Source organism: Nycticebus coucang, chromosome 11, assembly GCF_027406575.1.
Source record: "Nycticebus coucang isolate mNycCou1 chromosome 11, mNycCou1.pri, whole genome shotgun sequence".
NCBI lineage: Eukaryota > Metazoa > Chordata > Mammalia > Primates > Lorisidae > Nycticebus > Nycticebus coucang.
In genome coordinates this window covers 57182968-57204122 of record NC_069790.1, presented here as the reverse complement: position 1 = coordinate 57204122, position 21155 = coordinate 57182968, and the positions used below count along the sequence as shown (strand labels likewise).

Genomic DNA, 21155 nt, shown 5'->3' with positions numbered 1-21155 from the left:
GTGTTGCCACATCACTCAGAGTAAAGCAGAAGTCTTCACAATGGCTATACGATCTATATGGTCACTGACTTCATATGCCACTCCTTCCCCATGTTCACTGGCCTACTGTGCCCTTGCACTGCTGTTCCCTGAAATAATCTCCTCAGAAAACTCCACAACCCACTTCCTCATTGCCCTCAGGTCTCCACAATACATCCTGGTTGCAGAGGGGAACTTCTCTGGCCAGTCGCTCTATAATGAAAACATTTCTCGCACTTCATATTTTTGATCCTTTCCTGATTTATTTTTCTCCTTACCACTTATTCCAATTAAAATATGGTATCTTTACCATATTTATATTTACTTTTGCATCTTGTTAGTATCTTCTTCACTAGAATGTAAGTACCTTGAAGGCAATTTTTTTAATGTATGTTTTTTTCTCTGCTCTTCCCTCGAGCATCTACAATCATACCTAGCATAAATTAGGCCTTTGGTAAATATTTGTTGGATGGATGAGTGAATAAAATGTTACCTGTTATCTTTTTTTTTTTTTTTTTCAGTTTTTGGCCTGGGCTGGGTTTGAACCCACCACCTCTGGCATATGGGGCGGGCAGCCTACTCCTTTGAGCCACAGGTGCCACCCTTACCTGTCATCTTTTTATAGCTCCAAGAAGAATTCAGGATGAAAAAAATCTAGTATAGAATAAGTAAGTATGCATCCATTTGATTACAAGTTTATCGTGTACATAGTGGGGATTTGTTTCTGAATAAATGATGTCAAACTACTTTTTATAAATCAAATATGGTAGAACCTTTGTAAGTTGACAACCTAACCGACTGTAACAAACTGGTCAACATATGGAGGTGGTCATCATAAAGAACTAGGCTTACTGTACTGAAATGTACATGTGGTGCTATGAAAATCAGGACGACTTAAGGAGGTGGTCACTGTAGGGAGGTGGTCAACTATGGAGGTTCTACTATAATATTGAAAGTGTGCTGGCAACATTTATGTATTAAAGAATCTATGATTAATCCTCCATATAAAACAAAGGACTTTTAACAATCATTTGAATAATCTCTCCTTAATCTAAACTTACGTAAGTTAAATATTTTATTTATATCACCTATTCCTACTTCAAAACACACTTATGTTAATGTCTGTAAGGCAAACAGAAAGCAAGCAGCCTTTGAACTTTATAGTAATTCATTTTAATTCTAAAACAAATTTACAAGAAATTGGATGGAAATGCCAAAAGACATCATGAGGCACTCAAGCTACCCTAACAAGTTCTGCTCCCCCAAAGTGTTAAAGAAATCACTAAAACATTCTCTATTTAAGAAAGCACCCACCTCTCTGTCTGTGACCCCCATGACTTGCTTATATTGCATATAACCTTTGTTTTTTAAAGAATTTATCACATTTTTAAAAAAACAAAGGTTATATGCAATATAAGCAAGTCATTTATCACATTTTGGGCGGCGCCTGTGGCTCAGTCACCCCCATATGCCGAGGGTGGTGGGTTCCAGCCTGGCCCCGGCCAAACTGCAACCAAAAAAATAGCCGGGCGTTGTAGTGGGTGCCTGTAGTCCCAGCTACTGGGGAGGCTGGGGCAAGAGAATCACCTAAGCCCAGGAGTTGGAGGTTGCTGTGAGCTGTGTGAGGCCACGGCACTCTACCAAGGGCCATAAAGTGAGACTCTGTCTCTACAAAAAAAAAGAAAAAGAAAAAGAAAACTATCCAAAGAATTTATCACATTTTGAGATATATACAAGCATAAAAAATGGATTTTAAACAGAAATTGCCTCACACACTATGCTATTTTTAACTCCTGTTTCCCAATGAGTAGCTACTCCTTAATAATTCTTTAATCATTTCATCATTATTGGCCATATTTAGGTAACAAAAACTAATCTTTGAATGTAAAACCAAGAAAGTCAATGCAATATGGGTTCCTGCTCTCTGTCTGGGGCTCTATGACCATGCTTTCCATCTGACCTAGAATCCTTTTTGTATAAGAAATATCAAATCTCATAGCGGCTCATTTAAAATCATCAGTATGGTGCCTAATTGCTTTTTACAGTATACCAAAAAAAAAAAAAAGGCAGCAAATCATAAAGAATAAAGATGGAAATATGATATGAAAATCTTCATTATCGCTGATAATGGAGTGGTCAGATGCTTTTTGTGTGTAGACTCACCAGGGACATAGCAGCTAAGAATACAGACAAAAAAAAAAGTAAAAAATTCTTGGTGCAGGATCTTCCCTTTATTTATAAAGGATTTGCATTATTGTAAAATTCAGTGTATCTAGTAACTATTATGTGATATATCATAAACCAAATACAAAAATATTTCATATTTACATGTCAAATGAAATGAGGTTCAAAGTTCAGATAAATAGCTTTTGTCTATGTGAATGTCTGACAAGGTATTTGGCAGTTATGCTAAACTTGGTGCAGTTCATGAAATTCAGCAGAATCCTGGGAAATGAAAGATGTCTAACATCCCTCATCCACACCCACAAAAACCATGGAAAACCATAATAAACAACCTACTCAAAGCGGTCTCTAGGGGGCAGTATTACCCCCATTGAAAGCCACAGTTTTTGCGGACCAAGTATCCTTCTAAAATACTTCCTTCCCCCTTCTTTACTTTTTTGGACCTTAGATCCACTAATGGCAGTGCAGAATGGAGGAAGAGGTAACACACGGCTCTTCTTACCTGGGGTTTGTTTTCTCCAAGTTGGTTGTAATAGCCCATGGGTCGTAAGTCTTCCCTTTATATTTTGACTGAATATTTTAGAAGGGCCAGATTATTGACACTGTTACCAACCGTCTCGACCTAGAGTCATCTCGACGGTTGGTAACAGTGTCAATAATCTGGCCCTTCTAAAGACATTTCATGGAGAGATGACAAAACTGAAGGCTTAGAATATGAGGGGCAGGGGAAGGTTTGGTGCCATAGTCATCAACTCTGGACTTTCTATGTAATTCTGGGATATGCAAAACCAAATCTACAACTATACACTAGTTTAAAGAAGAGTAGCAGAGAGAAAGAAGGGCCAAGAGGAGGACTTCAAAGCAGGACTTCCATAGTGATAGACAGCTATGAGGCATACAGCACTTTTTCTAGGATGAGTTTGCAAAATTCTTTGTCAGACCTTGAACACTGTCCATTTTTGTGTTCTTGAGGGAAGTGAAAAAATATTTTTTTTTGCAGTGAAAACTTTGAACTCCACTGTTTGAATTTTTTCATAAAAGATCTGTCATCAAATTTAACAGGCGTTCTTGAATCTTCTAAAAAAAATACTTCTACTAAATGAAGTGTTTTTAATGTTGTACATTATTAAGCATGGTGAATGATAGTATTTTAAAGCTGAGTAATCATTTAACAAAATGAAGTTAGATGTTTTTCTACATCTAGGTGAATATTTATGACATAGTTTAATTGACTTTATCAATACTTCCTGATTGTCTTCTATATACTAAAAAATATACAGAATGACAGTAATGAGGACTTGAAAGTTATGAAAGGTATGGCCTCTCCTGTAAGGGCCCAAATATTCCACTGTGTCTTAGGTTGGGTTTCCTAGAAGCACGGCCTAAGACAGGGATTCTTGTCCAAATAATTTATTTATTTATTTATTTTTAATTTTTTTTTTTTTTGTGGTTTTTGGCCAGGGCCAGGTTTGAACCCGCCACCTCCGGCATGTGGGACTGGCACCCTACTCCTTGAGCCACAGGTGCCACCCTTGTCCAAATAATTTATTAAGGGAAACCTCTCCGGAGAAACTTCTGGAGTAAGGAAAGCAGGATGGGACAGGAGGAGAAGTTAGTCAAAAGTAGTTTCACAAGTCTAGTTTCATCTTAAAACCATGAGGATCTCAGAAGTTCTCAATTAGAACAAAATTTTCAAGACCAGCATGATCGCTCACACCTGTAATCATAGCATTTGGAGAGAACAAGGTGGGAGGATCCCTTGAGTTTAGGAGTTCTAGACCAGCCCGAGCAAGAATGAGAACCTGTCTCTACTAAAAATAGAAAAATTAGGCAGGCGTGGGTGTGGGTTCCTGTAACCCCAGCTACTACAGAGGCTGAGGCAGGAGGATTGTTTGAACCTTTAGAGTTTGAAGTTGCTGAGAGCTAGGCTGGCTCCACAGTACTCTAGCCTGGGCAACAGAGTGGGATTCTGTGGCTCAAAGGAGTAGGGCACCAGCCCCATATGCCGGAGGTAGCGGGTTCAAACCCAGCCCTGGCCAAAAACTGAAAAAAAAAAAAATTCTTTTTTCTCACCTTCTCTTCTTCCTGTTAGCGACCCGCTTCCAAGTCTCTTTGAAAGTGCTCTAAACCTTCTCTAAATTAAAAACAAACAAACCAAAGAGTTTTTTAGCCTGGAGTCAAGGGGCTGGGCTTTTAGGATCCCACATGAGCCAGCCATTTGATATAGGGCAACCTCAGGGGCAAAAATGGGGGCATAATCTCCTGAGCATTCACCAGGTGAAGGGGTGAAGGGGTGAACCTGTGAGAAGGTTTACTCTTGACAGTTGACACTCACAGTTCTGCAAGATGGGTACCTTACCCTGATGTGGGCAGGGCAACAACAGCCCCTGCTGAACCTTGTACAGAAGGAGCCAAATCACGTACATGTGATACCCTTAAGAGTGTCTATGAGATTACCTCCCAGCAAGTACCATATAAGAAAGCACAGTCTGGAAGTCTAGAGGTCCAGCGGGAAAAGAACCAGCTTAACACAGGACTTGCTCCGTGCTACACCATTACAGTCCTTACCTAAAGGACGCCCCCCACCAATCCTCTCAGCAGATCAACAAGGTAGGTACTGTCCTTGCTCCTGTTTTCCAGTAAACTGAGGCACATACAGGTTAAGTAACTTGGGCAAGGCCACGCAGGTAGCAAGTACCAGTGAATGATTATTCTATTGGAAATAATATGGTAGGGCTTCCTGAAATAGAGAAAAAATATCCCAGACCCTACTTCAGATATACTAAATCAAAATCTCTAAGCTTGGGCTTAGATTTTAACGAGTTCCCCAAAGTGATTCTTACACACACTGAAATGTCAGAACCATTACCTAGAGGAATGAGAAGCTTTCCAAAATGAAGAAAAGTATGCAAAGAACATTGTCAACTGATAGAAATGATCAGCAGAAAGGCTTATGAAGTTTTAAATCTGAAGGGATGGGAAGAACAGTGAAAAGAAAAATGAGAATGGGCTATCAAATATCAAATAATTATTATGTGAGAAGAAAGAAGCTTTTTATTGTCACATTGTTTCTTAAAATTAAGAACGGAATGGTGAAAAATCAAAAGCATAGGAAACACTGGGCTTGGGTACCATGAAAGCATTCTTTTCTACTTTCCTGCTGACCTAGGCAGACATTTATCCCTAAAAATGTCTTAAACTACCTCGTTCCCAAAGAACAGGATGTTAGGAGACTGAGAAGGAAAATAACATTTCCTCAAATATTTCAGAAATGAAGATTCCATATAAACACAAGGAGATAGCTTACTGGCTGGTACACATGCATATTACCATCACGGAATTCTTTTGTTGTTCTTTGAAATAGCATGTGCCCTGAATATGTCCACTTTTACCAAAATACTTCATTATAAAATTCGGACTAAATGGACAACTGCAAGCATGATGCCACTTGGCTACAAAGAAATATTTTCCAGACAATTTCATGAGAGTAAGCTTCTAAGCCATCTTCCTTTCTACTCATTGATCTAATTGAGGGGGAGAAGGATTGCTGAGAGATCAGGAGAAAGCAGATCTATGGATGAGACTCACTATGCCCCCATCAACCTGTTACATTTGCTCATCATTGTTATCCAATTCATTAGGACAGTAATGTACAATTTCCAGAATTGTTTGGAGAAACTTTTTTTTTTGCAGTTTTTGGCCGGGGCCAGGTTTGAACCCATCAGCTGTGGTATGTGGGGCCGGCACCCACTTCTTGAGCAACAGGCACTGCCCTGGAGAAACATTTTTAAGTAATATACTATAATAGTTTCTTTTCTGATTAAAAGTATTGTTTGTTTACCATTTTTCCATTTCATAGGTTTTTGTTCTAATCCAATATTTCTAATGAATGTATAAAGATACTTTTTATATGGCTCCTTTTTAATACCAGATTAAATACTCTAGCAATTTAGGGATTAATGGGCAGTCCTTCAAATAACTCTCAGTTAAATGGCATCCATTATATGGTGGAGGGCTTTGGAACTGAAGATGAGGACTGGAAACATAAAATTTTACTCTCTGCAAAAGATCAGGGGTTGGGAGGAGCTTGAAGTATTTTAGGTTACATACTGACTCAACTGACCTCTTCCCACAAACCTACTGACAGGTGTTTCAAGTCCAATGCTTGATTTAATCATATTAGTGACGATTACAAAGAAGCTTTAAAACCCCAAGGCTAGTGTGCAGTGCTGGAATTGTTCAGAGAGCTCATGAGAAACTGGCTATTGTGAGAAGTTTAAAATAGAACAAACCACTGTTTACTTAGTAAGTTAAGAGCTAATGGAAATACTGGCTGAGAGTACTTGGAGAAAGTCCAGCAATTCAGGTATATAGACCAACTTTCTACTTTTCCAGCAGGCAAAAAGATGCCAGTAATCAATATCGAAGACCTCACAGAAAAGGACAAATTGAAGATGGAAGTTGACCAGCTCAAGAAAGAAGTGACGCTGGAAAGAATGCTGGTAAATTGTTGCTCTCTTGTCATTTTATTTTAAACTAGAGAAACTCTGGAAGTACCATATTAGAAAATATTGACTGGAAAGGCTCAATGTAGTAAAACTGTTCTCATAAAAACTTACCTAAGATTAAGAAAATTAATAATCACAATTATCTCTTGATTTAGATTCTTAAATCAAGGAATAACTTTACATAGATCAAACCAACCCTTAACCTGTTTTTTTGTATTACCACTAAGCTAAGAATGATTTTACATTGTTAATGAGATGTGTGTGTGTGTGTGTGTGTGAGAGAGAGAGAGAGAGAGAGAGAGAGAGAGAGAGAGAGAGAGAAAGGAAGGAAGACGACAAATATGAGACAGAGAAGATATTTAGCTAAGCAATAAAATGAAGCAATGCATATAGTCATTTTGTTTTTACTTTTCTAAATTGATGTTTCTTCTTATTTGGTGAAATATTTTGATTTGGGAGAAATACTTTAAGCTATGACCTCCTTCCTTCTAGTACTGTCATGGTCAGTAATAAAGTAGTACATTCTATTCTTTTGTAAATAAAGATGAGTTTAAGCTCAAGTACTTGCTGCTTCCTCCTAAACACATCTGACAAATCTTGGAAATGGTTACCAAGAGTTCTCTGGCATTAGAAAGAGCAGAAATATCAAAGAAATAAAAGTTTCCATCGAATAGTGACTAAATCTTAGAAAATGTAGATATGTATTTTAGATCACCTCATTTTAGGGATGTTAGTGCAACAAAAACTCCTCCATGAGTCATCATAACATATTTTATTTTTTGAAAACATCTCATTTTTATCAGGACAGTTAAACAGAGGAGTTTGTATTATCTTCATACTTTGCACAAAACTCCTACATCCAATTAAAATTGGGATTATTAGCTTCTTTTATATTTATAATTGTCTTGAACTGTCCTTTCACCCTTTCTGTACAGGTAAAACATGTTTTGCTATAAAGTTAAATCAACAGCCAGCAGAAGAGCTTGGAAGATACTTTGAACAAGTCATAGTCTTTACCTTTATAATTTGGGGTGAATAAAATGAACTTTGAGGGCAAAGACGAGTTATTTGGTTTTCTTAATTTAACATATCCAAAAGCTGTTTTATGATTTATAGCCTCAGGATTGTTGTTTTTTAGGCAATTTCTTTCTATTTATTATTCACTTGTGGCAAGTTAGCCTTGGACTTTTTATTTTGGGTAAACATCACATATGTCACTATCTATCAGGCTTTGAGGTTCTTTTCCCCATTACTCAATGAACTTGGAAGTCAAACTCATTTGATATCAGACTGCAAAGACTCCATGTACACACACATACACACAAACACGCATACTTAAATGCACACATGTACACATATGGTCTTTGTCGGTTTCAGCTGCTGTACCAGAACACCATAGACTAGGTGGCTTATAACCAACAGAAATTTATTTCTCACAGTTCTGGAGGCTGGAAATTCCAAGAACAAGCCACCAGCATATTTAGTGTCTGGTGAGGCCCCTCTCCCTTGTGCATAGATGGCTGTCTTTTCACTTTGTCCTCACCTGGTGAAAGGGCTGAGGAAGCTTTCTGGGGTCACTTTTATAAAGACATTAATCCCATTTACCATCCTCATGACCTAATAGCTTCCCAAAAATCCTACCTAGAGGTTAGGATTTCAATATAGGATTGAGAGGGGAAGCCACAAACATTCATTCCAATATATATGTACAATATTTTATTTCATATACAGTATTCATATTATCATATTATATATTATCATATTTAAAATATAATGGAACTCCATGTCCTGAATTCATAGTTCTGTCACAGGATGACATAGTATCAGTACAAAATGGTTAAATGCATAGAATCTGAAAACTTATTTCCAGTTCATATTCTGTTTCCACAACCTCTCTCTACCTGTGTAATATTCACCTAAGTTATCTAATTTATCAGTGCCTCTGTTTCTTTAAAATGGGGATAGTAATAGCATATAATTCTAAAGGTGATTGGAAAAAATAAACAGAATAATATATGCAAACTCTCTGAGAACAATGCTCAGTAATAGCAAGTGCTGTCTATCATTATAGTATTATTATTATTGCTTTAAAATAATTATTGGTGTTTATGAACCAGACTGATTCAGATTATGCCTCAATCGATTATGCTGCCAAGAATCCACCAGTGTCAGAATAAGATAACCCTTTGCATCCAGTTTCTAAAGCTGACAGATTTGCAATGACTATTAAGTCAATGTAATAGGCAGTGACTAAAGATAATCTTGGTAGTAATAGCTAAAAACAGCCGCCATTGACAGTGCATCTTCTTCTGCCAGACACTTGTTAGACATTTAAGACAACCAAGGTAGCTATTCCTATTTTATAGATGAAATAACTGAACCCTAGATGAACTAACTTAAATGAGGATCTATGTGTAACTAGTAAATGGGCAGAGCCAATATTCAAACCTAGAGTGGCCTGAATCCAATGGCCATGCTCTTTCCATGATGCCATGTAATTCCATATTAAACTACATATATTGATAATAAGTCTCACTGAAATAATTTTTAAACACATGTACATATATAATGTTAGGTAATTTGTTACTCCTCATATCCTCAGATCCCAGCCACTCTCCAAACCAACCCATCACTGACTCTTGAATTAAGAACAGCCATGTATGCCCCCATTCCTATCATCTGGGGAGGGCCAAAGACCTGGTGTTTGGGGGAATGTGTAGGACCATTGAGGAAGAGGAAGAAGATGAATATAATTACTGCATATTTCAAACGTGTAATCCTTGTGTAAATCAGCACAAGGATTTTATTAGGAAAAAAAAAAGTTAGCTAAATAACTTAATGGGATGGCCACTTAATGAACTGCTAAAAATAGAGTTGTCCTGTGTTACTGTCATCAATGATATGTTAATTAAAAACAAAAGAAGTTGAAGCTAAGATACAACTTGAATTATTTGATTCAGTATGTATATGTACACATACATATTTATATTTATGTATGTCTAAAATGTTGCTTCTGTCTAGAAGAAGTGTTAAATGGTACATTTGCAGGCTCTGGTTGAATCCATTAAAATATTAAAGTCCAGTTTTTACCAAATCATTAGTTTAATGGAACAAATGAGTGAAGAACAAGCTCATAAACAAAACAAATGATTCAATACAGAAAATATTGATTTACCAAATGAAGGCTCTGTTCTAGATGCCTGGGATACATTGAACAAATCAGCCCAAGGTCCCTGACCTCTTGGAGCTCACCTAGCACATTGCCATGATTAATCATTGTAGATGAGTTTAAGGTAAAATTACATGTTCACACTTCTGAGAATTTAGGTTTGGCAATAAGGCTGGAATTCAATAATTATTCATTCCTTTCCACCTTTACAAGTCACATTTTTGGAATGAGGAAAAGATTTAATCAATATTCACTCTGATAACATGCTTGACTTGTTTTGCCAGCTATGTTTTATTGCCTGGCTCTTTTTGCTCTGAAGAAGCTGGAGGCAGTGTCTGCTAGGAATCCTTAGCTGGAGTGCCATCAGTGGCTTACCCTTTTCTGGAGATATCTAGAAGGAAAGGGAAGGGAGCAGCTTTTACTTCTTTCCTAGAAGGTATATACACATTGGCAGAAAGCAGAGAAAATCACTTTGGAAAAATACAACATGAAAATGTATTGTAAAAAATAAATTCTTAGAATCTGCACTCTTCTGTTTTAAAACAAATTAAGTCATCTCTTTCTCCTTCTTTTTAAGGTTTCCAAGTGTTGTGAAGAAGTAAGGGATTATGTGGAAGAAAGATCTGGGGAGGATCCACTAGTAAAAGGTGTCCCGGAGGACAAAAATCCATTCAAGGAGCTCAAAGGAGGTTGCGTGATTTCCTAAAAGAAGAAAAGTAATCCTTGGAAAATCTCAAATTTCAATAACAATATGAATTTGTGTCATATATAATAATATTGGTAAGGATGTACATGAATTTTAAATTTATAATGTAAACATAAAATAAAAATTGGCATGTGATAACACATAAGACTACATTTTTCTTAAAATATTTAATATGGGATTTAAAACACAATTGACAAATACTGACTGATTCTTCCTTAAAAATAATTACTATGTTTTATAAATGATTTCATATTATTACAAATTACTAGCCTATAGTTCACGTTTTATGTTTTTTTCACTTCCCTTTCACACTTATAATATTCTACCCAGAAATGTTATGGTTAGACTTAAATTTTTCCCAACTTTCCTTTTGCTTACCGAATTAGAAGCCTCTCCTTTCAATACACAGATGGTCAATTTTGGCAGCATTTGTGCTGAGAAGATTTTTACTCTTGATGTTTTATTTTCTCTTTCCCTTTCTCCCTCACCTCATAATCCCTGGCGATGGTGTTAATGTAAGTTCTTCCTACACTCTTACACAATTCTACTTGTCACCCATGATGTGACTTTTTCCCAGAAAGCCAACTGGATTAAGGGTTCAGTGCATGGTCACTGAGCACAGTGAATTTCACCAGCCCCAGAATAAAGGTTATCAGCACAGACGGTGGAGCCAGGGAGTTCTGGCTCTGTCACTTAACTGCTTAAGTGGATAAGTTTCTTAAATTCTTTCTAAATCTATTTCTTCTACTGTAGGATGAAGATAATGATTCAATCCTCTATCGTTTTATGGGGATTAGACAATACACTACTGCAACTCTAGCTCTTAGCATATTGCCTGGCACATGGTAAGACCCAGTAAGGGATAGTATGATTACTGAGAAAGCAACTAGACAAAATTTCCAGGATCCTTTAAGGTACATGCTATTCCTTCCCATCCCCACAAAGACTCGATAGCAGGATGAGTGCACGTGATAGAAAATAGCTGTCACTTCATCATCCTAGTAACCACCATCTTTCTGGCATTTTATTGAGTTTGCATAAGCCAAATTTCACTACCTTTGTGTCTGTGACTAAGAAAGATAACTTGCCTCAGCATCAGAAACAACTGACAAGTGTAATTACCCCCAATCGGAAACTACTGTTGATGTGGAGTTTTCTTATCTTTATCTCACATTTACAGGGCTATTATGCATACTTCAGAGATCAAAATACTCAGAAATGCTAATTGATGGTCAACCTTTAAAAAAACCAAATAAATAAAAGTCATCTGTTATTTGGTCTGGAACAGAGTCTGAAGGTCAGAACAAGTTCGGATCCCAGCACTGTGACGGTAATAAATGCTCAGCAAGTGTCTCTGGACTCTTGTCCAACTCCTCTATTTTGAAATGGAGAAAAGAAAGGCTCAGAGAAGTGAATTGGCAGCTTACACAGGTCGAGATTTTGGGTCTCTGGCTCAATAGTGAGCAAGCAACACACCCCACCATGTATCTTCAGCCAATATGCTTTGAGCATTAAGAGATTTCAGAAAAAATTACTGAATCTCTTTTTCTTCAGAAGAAACCTTTCCTTTGATTTAAAATTACAAAAACCCACTCCATCCACCCTTAGTACTTCCTATCTTCTTTTTTCTTTTTCTTTTCTTTCTTTTTTTTTTTTTATTAAATCATAGCTGTGTACATTAATGCAGTCATGGGGTACAATGTGCTGGTTTTATATACAATTAGAAATATTTTCATCAAACTGGTTAACATAGCCTTCCTGGCATTTTCTTAGTTATTGTGTTAAGACATTTATATTCTAAATTTGGTAAGTTTCACATGTATACTTCTAAGATGCACTGTAGGTGTGGCCCCACCAATTACTCTCCCTCCACCCATCCTCCCTCCTCCCCCTCCTCCCTTTCTCCTTTCCCCTTCTTCTTGGGCTATAGTTGGGTTATAGCTTTCATATGAGAGCTATAAATTAGTTTCATAGTAGGGCTGAGTACATTGGATACTTTTTCTTCCATTCCAGAGATACTCTGCTAAGAAGAATAGGTTCCAGCTCCATCCATGTAAACATGAAAGAGGTAAAGTCTCCATCTTTCTTTAAGGCTGCATAATATTCCATGGCTATCTTCCTTTTCACTCTATTTTCCCCCATAGCATCAGTCACTACTTGGTGTACTATATTTCATTTATTTATTTAATTGTGGTCCATGTTTTCCAAGTACAAGTTAGTTGTTTCTTTAATGAAACATTTCATATATCTTTTTTATTAAGGGAAATATGAAGTCATTGCTCTGGCATTCAATCCCGATCAACATTCCTAACTTTCTTTTTACAGCTGAAGATTTTAGAGCCTCTGGCTCTACTAATTTCTAGTGGAGAACTTGGACAAGTTTCTTCAACTCTTTGGACTGGTTTTTATTTTTACACATATTAAATGGATAATTAGGATGGATCTTTATGTGCATACTTGTAATCCCTTAGATCAAAGACAGGTATATAGAAAGAAGCGTAGGGCGCTGCCTGTGGCTCAGTGAGTAAGGTGCTGGCCCCATACACTGAGGGTGGCATTTCCAACCGGCCCCCAACCACACTGCAAGGAAAAATAGGTGGGCGTTAGGTGGACACCTGTAGTCCCAGCTACTTGGGAGACTGAGGCAAGAGAATCACCTAAGCCCAAGAGCTGCAGATTGCTGTGAGCTGTGAGGCTACGGCACTCTACAAGGGCGACAAAGTGAGACTCTGTCTCTGAAAAAAAAAAAAAAGCCTAATAAATACTTTTTACTAGTGTATGTTCTATAGATTTTCTGTAGTCAATAAACTTAACTATTAAATAATCACTGACATGACACTGCATTTTCCCATCTTCCGGAATTTTGTCATACTGATGCCTCCACCTGATATATCTCTCCACTCCATCCCACTTCAGCCTTACTCCTCTTCTGAAAAGACTGTCCCTCATTCTTCTACCTCAAGAGTATTTGTTTGTCTCTTAGGTTATTTAACATTACTTTCTCTTTGTAACATATATATAATATACATAATATAATATATATATAATTATAATACAAATTATAATTTGTATACTATACTATAAAATTCCCAAGCCAGAAGCTCTGTTCATCTTTGAAACTGCCATACCAACTAACAAATTATCTCTGCAATTTAGTTGACTTCATAATTATTTAATTTAAACTTAAAATCAGGCAAGGACAGCACAGATAAAATGTTTATACTGAATAGTTCTGAATCCTTATTGGATTAACTAACAATTAAATTAACATTAGGGTAAATTTCCTTTTGCTTAAACATACAGATTATCAGCAGAATTTTGAATGAGAGAGACATCATAGGAAGGAAGCATAGAGAAAGAAGGTCCAGGAAGGAGGAAATTTAACTCTGGCTGTCCACAGGCTACATAGTTATAACCGACAATAACTCTGCTTGGTTCAGAAGTTGTTATTTCAGGCCCAGGGTTTACTAGGTTAAAGAGAATGAGGCAAGATGTCAGAGAAATAAAAAAAAAAAAAATACTCCAACCTCAACATTTGGCTCTTCAACAAAACTTTCTGATATCATTAGTGAGAATGAACTACTATAGATACTATAATATATTATTTGAGCTGCTTGGAATTTAAGGTATTTTGCACACATAGGGGTATGCATGGTTTAGTGAGAGAGAAAAACAAAAACACTTTACTGCAATTTAATTAGCACTGATTTGATTTTAGCCAGATCTCACATAAAGTTAGTATCAAACTTTCTAAATTCCTAGAAAAATGTATTAACATGAGGAAAGCAGTAAAATGAGAAATGAGACTAACCAATTATACATATGTGATGAGAATTAAAGTCTTTTAGGAACAAAATGGATAAGAGAAATCATTTTGATATCATGAATTATAAGTAATTTTTAAAGTAATCAGAGCACAGGTAATATCCTGTGACTTGGCATTATCTTTATCTAGAAATCTTAGGCCTGTAGTTACATGAAATGAGTGAGTTCCTGAAAATTGCTATGTGATTGTTTTAACAGAATGAACCAAACATCAAATGAACCAAGGGTATACAAATACTTTCCTCAGGGAAACCATCATTTTAATGGCCTAATGTTCACCATTCACTTTAGAAAAAAGAAGAGAACTTGAAAAATAACCAACCAAATGGGCAGAGGGAATGTGTGTCTTGTAAAAATTACAAGATAAAATAAGATAGGCATATTGGTCTTTTTCAGGTTCAAAGTAGCATTAAATCAATTCCAATACAATATTTTTTTATGCAGCTTTCTTCATATAGATTTTATTTAATTAATTAATTTTATTTATTTATTTATTTTTGCAGTTTTTGGCCAGGGCCAAGTTTGAACCCACCACCAGTCCCTACTCCTTTGAGCCACAGGCGCCACTGTCTTCATATACATTTTAAATAACATATTTAATAAAACAGGAAAATAGTCAACAATTGTTTTCCTACTTTTGCGTATCAAAGTAAAAATTTCATGGTCATTCTTTTACAGTTTGAAACTGAACATGGTTAATTCTCTTTGTATTAACAGATTTCTCTAAAACATTTGTCAAAAGATAGTAGGTTAATTAATAAATGTTCATTTCTGGTTATACTTGTCATTGGTTCTGTCCAATGATTCCTGCTCATTTTTATTAAAATAACTCTTATTAGAAGTAATATGTAAAATATAACTAAAAAATTAATACCACACTTGGACAGAATTTATTCAGATTTTTAAATTTATTTAGTCAGAATTTTTATTCAAAAATTTGTTTATTCAAGCCTTTTGAATATTTCTGATAGACTATTTCTGCAAGTATGCATGAAAAATTGCTTAAGATGGTTCTCTTTGGTGGAAAACTCAATGCTAAGGATAAAAGACCACATATCCTTTTGCTAAAAAAAACAGTTTTTATCACTTTACCATTTTAAACCAAATGATAGCAACAACAACAAAAAAATTTCAGAATGCTGTGTGGTCATGGCATTTCAGCATTTCATAATTCATTTTTAGTTTAAAAAATTTACATAATAATATATTACACTATTTATCATTGGATGACAAAAAAGTGAAAATAAGTACACTAATGTGTATTTCATCTCTAGTCTAAGCCTCATAATCCTGTGGAAAAAGTTAAAGAACCAATGTGGGTTTATAAATACAGTCTTTATCTCTCTGTGCAACCAGATGATTTCACAGGGAAGATATTTCCAGGTTAAAATAATTCTATGTTTAAAATTTAGAGCAGACATACATTAATTTACTTACCCAACTTATTTAATTTAGGCACTGAACTTGTTTAATTTAGACCACATTACCATTTTTAACCAAGCTTTTAAATTTAAGGAATAGAAAGCCAAAAAAATGAATCACTGCTGGAGGTAGATGTGGGCTTTTGTCCCGGCTCACTGCTTACTAGCAAGGAAAACTTCAGCAGATGATCTAACGGCTTTGAGCCTGGGAAACCCTGGTATTCCAAATATAGAAAATGAAGTTCCCACACACTTTCTTTGTGAAAGTAATTATCACATATAGAAATATAAATACAGTTAGAGATACAACATATGTTAGATTCACCTTCTCCCTGCCTTAACGCACGTTTTACAAACAAGAAAACCAAAACTCAGAAAAATAAGAGCGACTTTTCCAGTTCATACACAGGGGCAGAGCTGAAACTATACCCAGGGAGTACTCATTAAATAGCTCATTTTGTTCTTTTCATTGTAACATAGTCATTGAGGATAAGAGTGTGGAGTCTGGAAAGAAACTGTGAACAAACAAAAACTTTTTCTTACTAAATAGAGAGTGGTTATGGGTGTCTAAGATCAAATACTCTGAAATACTCAGTTAATGCTCCTCTCTTCACTTCAATTTGACTCTGTCAGGCAGGATGTTATCTTTGGAGAGAAAAATATCTGATTACTTGGGAAGGTTCTTTCATTCCTGTTGTATTTTTCTTCTAGTTTTCTGAACAGCGCAACAAGGTTTTTGGTTATTGTCAAAGAGAAAGTCTTATTGCACGAGAATATTTTTCACATCAGACATTTCTCCTCGCTTTACAAAGTGGCAGTTAGATGAGTATTACTTTCCAGAAAGTGGAGAAGCCAATACTAACCGAATCCACTGCCTATATCCAGGAATGTGCCTGAGCCAGGCCTCCAAATCCTGGGTGTCAAGTGTCACGAAAACCTTGGGGTGAGAACTTCAAGGCTTCTGTCTTCTCTCATACCAGCCACTCACTAGAAAACATTCCCCAGGAGAAAAAAAACAAAAAACAAAAAAAACTCCGCCGCTGAAGACACAGATAATTAATTAATGACAGAAAATGTCCATGCAAGTGGTAAGCAATATTCCCATCTGATCTCTCCTCCCTCAAAATGTACTCATTCGCTGCAGGCCTTTAACAGACTACATTTGCAGACATCAACAGGCTCTGGTGGGCATTTCTGAATTATAGCTGACTTTCATTTTCTTTTGGTCCTTTCTGCAAGTGTCCACATTTCCCACCACCACACACACACACACACACACACACACACACACACACACACACACACACACACACACACACACACACACACACACACACACACACACACACACACACACACACACGCAGCAGAGAGAAAACTTCTATACAGCACAGTTTGTTAAACTTGCAGAGGTGCAGGCCCATTATTTCCTGCTGGGTAGGGTCCTCCTTTTCCTAGCTTCGCAAACAAAACCCGGATGTGACTTGGAAACGGAAAAACGGGGGGGTGGGGGGGGCAAGAAGTAAAACTGCTGTCCCCAGCCGGCCAGGCGTGGCAGGGTCCCGAGCCAGGGCCGGCCCAGCAGCGTCCCGCCGCGGGCTCCGGCAGCGCACACCGAGCTCTCGCCAGCCCCGCGCAGGCCCCGGGACGGGGGACCTGCGATCCCGGGCAGCAGCCGGGACCCGCCGGCGCCACCGGGCGCCCCGCCGAGGCCGAGCCCCCGGGGTCCAGTTCGGGCCTCGGCCGCGCGGGCTGGACCTGGCCGCGGGTCTGGGTCGACGATGCCCGCCCTGCACATCGAAGATTTGCCCGAGAAGGAGAAACTGAAGATGGAAGTTGAGCAACTTCGCAAAGAAGTGAAGTTGCAGAGACAGCAGGTAAAGGGCTGTTCCAGAATATTTTCTTCTCTCAGGTGAACCAGGGGTCAGCGTTCACTGGTTAGTCACAGCAAAAAGGACAGAGTTTATTTTCTTTCCTTATAGCGTTTCTGCAAGTAGGACTTTGGCAGTGTCTGGGAAATGCCAGCGGAGGTGGGGAAATCCTGGGAGGTGAAGGGGAGAGAGCACGGACCCCGGGAGGGAGGGATTCAAAGCCAAATGTCCCAACATTTAAGAAGCCGAGAGTGAGGGGAAGGGACAAGGAATCCTGTCTTTTATTAGACAACGGGTTTCAAGGTGCAGTTGTAGAAAAAGGCATGTAACTACTTGGGTCCTTGACCTTTCTCGTTACCCTAAAGGATGGTATTTGAAAGAATTTTTCTAAAACTATGTTTTAAATAAAACCTTACAACTACACTACTTAGTTTTGAATTTCACCAGTAGTCTTTGGTGATGCACAGTGAACACTCCACTGGAGCTTGGGAGCAAAATAGAAGAATTTCTATTTTTATTTATGTGTAAATTTTATCTGTTTATAATTTCCAGCTTATGTTTTATAAGTATACATAATAGATTAAAGTAGCATCTGTATGTATGTATAAATAATTACACATATAAGGAGATGGCCAAATATATCCTCTTGACACTAGAGTAATTGTTCACTTTTAGAAGTTACAGACCTCTTTGGAAAGTTAATGAAGAAGTGCTAAAAGAATAGATACAATGTGACACTTACTAAATGTAGAATATAAATGTCTTAACACAATAACTAAGAAAATGCCAGGAAGGCTACATTAACCAGTATGATGAAAATATGTCAAATGGCATATAAAACCAGTGAATAGTGCCCCATGATCGCATTAATGTACACAGCTATGATTTCATAATAATAAATAATTTTTTAAAAGAATAGATACAATGTATCTTACATGTATCTGGAACATGAATCTTACCCAGAACTTTCTCTGGGGCCACAAACCCCAGATTATTATCAATTCTGATAATTAACTTACAATGCACGCAATGTGAATATCAGCAACAATTGAAAGCAAATGTTACCTAAAAGAATAATACTTTAAAAGATTTTATTTTGCCACATTTTAAGTCACATAAATGCATGACTTAGTTTTCAATTTTATATCAGAGACCTCCATGCTGGTGTGCAAAGGGTAACCCTTTGGGGCACAGAAGTAAACTATTAACATTTCTACCTTTGTTTAGTTTTAAATCTCATTCTTTTATCATTTCCAGTTTATGTTTTATAATTATGCATGATATACTAACAGTGGTATCTGCACTTATTTATAGGTAAACTATACATTTTGGGATATACACTGGATATGCAAACATGTTTTATTGATAACCATTAAAACAGTTTGAAGTTACTAGATTACAAATTAAACGGAAACATTTGCCCAATTTTAATAGGTCTCCAGTGAAATATCTGGAGCTTCTACAGTTTTTACTTCTAATTGCTTCTGAGTAATACAGGACTAATCCCTAATCCTTTTTCTTTTCTTTTTTTTTTACAAAAATCCTCATCCTTGCAATCTGTCTCTTAAGGATAGATTTTTTTTAAGAACCTATTGAATCCTTTCTCCATTGCAGACAAAATTTAGTATCAGATAAGCTTAATGAGCCTCAAAGAAGTCTTATTATTATGATAATTATCTTCATGCAGCAGGAAAGAATTCTGAGCAGACACACAGTAGGATTTCTGGGCAAGGTCAGCCTTCCCAGAGTCAGGCTTTTTCCAGTGCTTCTATTATTTTGTAAAATGCCAGGACATTGCATACACTTGTAAGTGAAAATGGTGGTATGACACACCCCAAAACATTTGGGGATCATCTATTACTGCACCTGCTCATCAGCATGGAAAATTGAAAGTGGAGTATGATTTAGCTCCTAAAATATTATAGACATGCCATATTGTATTTTAATAAAGGAAGGAAATCACATCCCTGAAGATGATTTATTTACTACAGTGAATTTCAAACTTCTTTGAAATTGACCAGTAGTAAAAAATACATTGGATATAGATTGTATCATATATAAATAGAATAGAATAAAAATATTAGAATACAGCATAAGATTACATATATGTGTATATATATTCATATCATTTTTTAAAAAGCTTTTAAAAAGCTGGTTGTATTTAATTACAGTAATTTCACTATAGAGTGGTGATAAAGTTTAAACAAGGAAAACCTCATCTGTTCTTTTCCCTCCCATACTTAAGGTGTCTAAATGTTCTGAGGAAATAAAGAACTATATTGAAGAACGTTCTGGAGAGGATCCTCTGGTGAAAGGAATCCCAGAAGACAAGAATCCATTTAAAGAAAAAGGCAGCTGCATCATTTCATAAATAACTCTGGGGAGAAACTTCATCCCCAGTGGAAGAATTAGTTTATTTTAGCTTTCCCAAATAAAACCAAAGTGCCTTTTTAAGGAAGTAAAAATGAAATATAAAGGAGACTTTCTTAAGCACTCTGTATTAATAGATAAAGTTACGTATGAAAGCATAGGTAATTGTCAACCTTGCTCACTGCACACCTTTTTTGAAAGTACAGCAATTGTCAGCTGTACAATTTTGAAAATAAGAACATGACATGCATGACTCACTTCTTTTAGTATATTGCTTGATGCCTCAAATAAAGTTTTATCTTGGGAAAATGAGTGTCGGTGACTGAAGCAGGCATTTTTCTTACACTAACTTTTATATTTCTCTCCATAACTTTCTGTGTGTTTAGGATATGCATGAAAAAATTGGTGGTCTGATAAATGATATCTCCAATCCATCTCTGTGTCAAAGGTTTACAGTGCTGAGTTATGACTTCCGGAAAGTATTTGATCAAACCTTAACTATTATTAGAGAACTGAGTGGGCAGAATTCCTAATAACATTGACAGGAGTCAGATCTTCTGAGTCAGAAACCAGGCCAGGCCACATCTACCTTACCATTTCCTTAGTTTCTTTCCATTTAGGATCTTGTCCAAATTGTTCCTACAGTAGTGGCTTTAGGAAAGGGACAGGGTTGGGGATTAGGAACAGCTCCCTACCTCCTTGAAACATGGGTCTGGGCCATGCCGGGCTTTAGGAGCTGGTGATTTTGCCTGCACAGACTTGCATCTCCCACGTGCTGTCCAGGCCTCGGGCAGGGCACTACTCTAGTCCTGTGGCATTGGTGCAGACACTTGGACATCTTCACCCACTCTTCACAGACTTTTCCAGCAGGCCTGGACCAAGCATACCTCTTTCTCTTCTCCTCCAAAGGACTGCTGAATCTTTACCCACTTCAAAAATTAATTTGCTTTTTTCTTACTGATTTGTAGGAATTCTTCACGTATTCTGGCTATTTATCTTTTGCTAATGATACGTATTGTAAATACCTTCTCCTGGTCCATGGCTTAAGTTTTTGTAGTGGCCTTAGCTTAGGTGGTTTTAGTT

The 21155-nt window shown here is 36.9% G+C and overlaps 2 protein-coding genes across 4 annotated transcripts; both read left to right on the top strand.

Moving 5' to 3' along the window:
• Nucleotides 1-667: 667 nt before the first annotated feature.
• Nucleotides 668-10705, top strand: GNGT1 (G protein subunit gamma transducin 1). 3 transcript variants are annotated; one of them, XM_053553515.1, is made up of 3 exons: nt 668-686; nt 6601-6704; nt 10457-10705. In XM_053553515.1, the coding sequence occupies exons 2-3, from the start codon at nt 6609-6611 to the stop codon at nt 10583-10585; spliced, it is 225 nt and encodes a 74-aa protein (XP_053409490.1). In that variant the 5' UTR covers nt 668-686; nt 6601-6608; the 3' UTR covers nt 10586-10705. The 3 variants fall into 3 exon arrangements, with proteins under 3 accessions (XP_053409490.1, XP_053409489.1, XP_053409488.1); XM_053553514.1 differs by lacking the exon at nt 668-686 and adding an exon at nt 6362-6507; XM_053553513.1 differs by lacking the exon at nt 668-686 and adding an exon at nt 6362-6507 and having other exon boundaries at nt 6598-6704.
• A 6662-nt stretch (nt 10706-17367) lies between these two features.
• GNG11 (G protein subunit gamma 11) lies at nt 17368-20385 on the top strand. Its single transcript, XM_053553947.1, has 2 exons — nt 17368-17708; nt 19948-20385. The coding sequence occupies exons 1-2, from the start codon at nt 17613-17615 to the stop codon at nt 20071-20073; spliced, it is 222 nt and encodes a 73-aa protein (XP_053409922.1). The 5' UTR covers nt 17368-17612; the 3' UTR covers nt 20074-20385.
• Nucleotides 20386-21155: the final 770 nt, after the last annotated feature.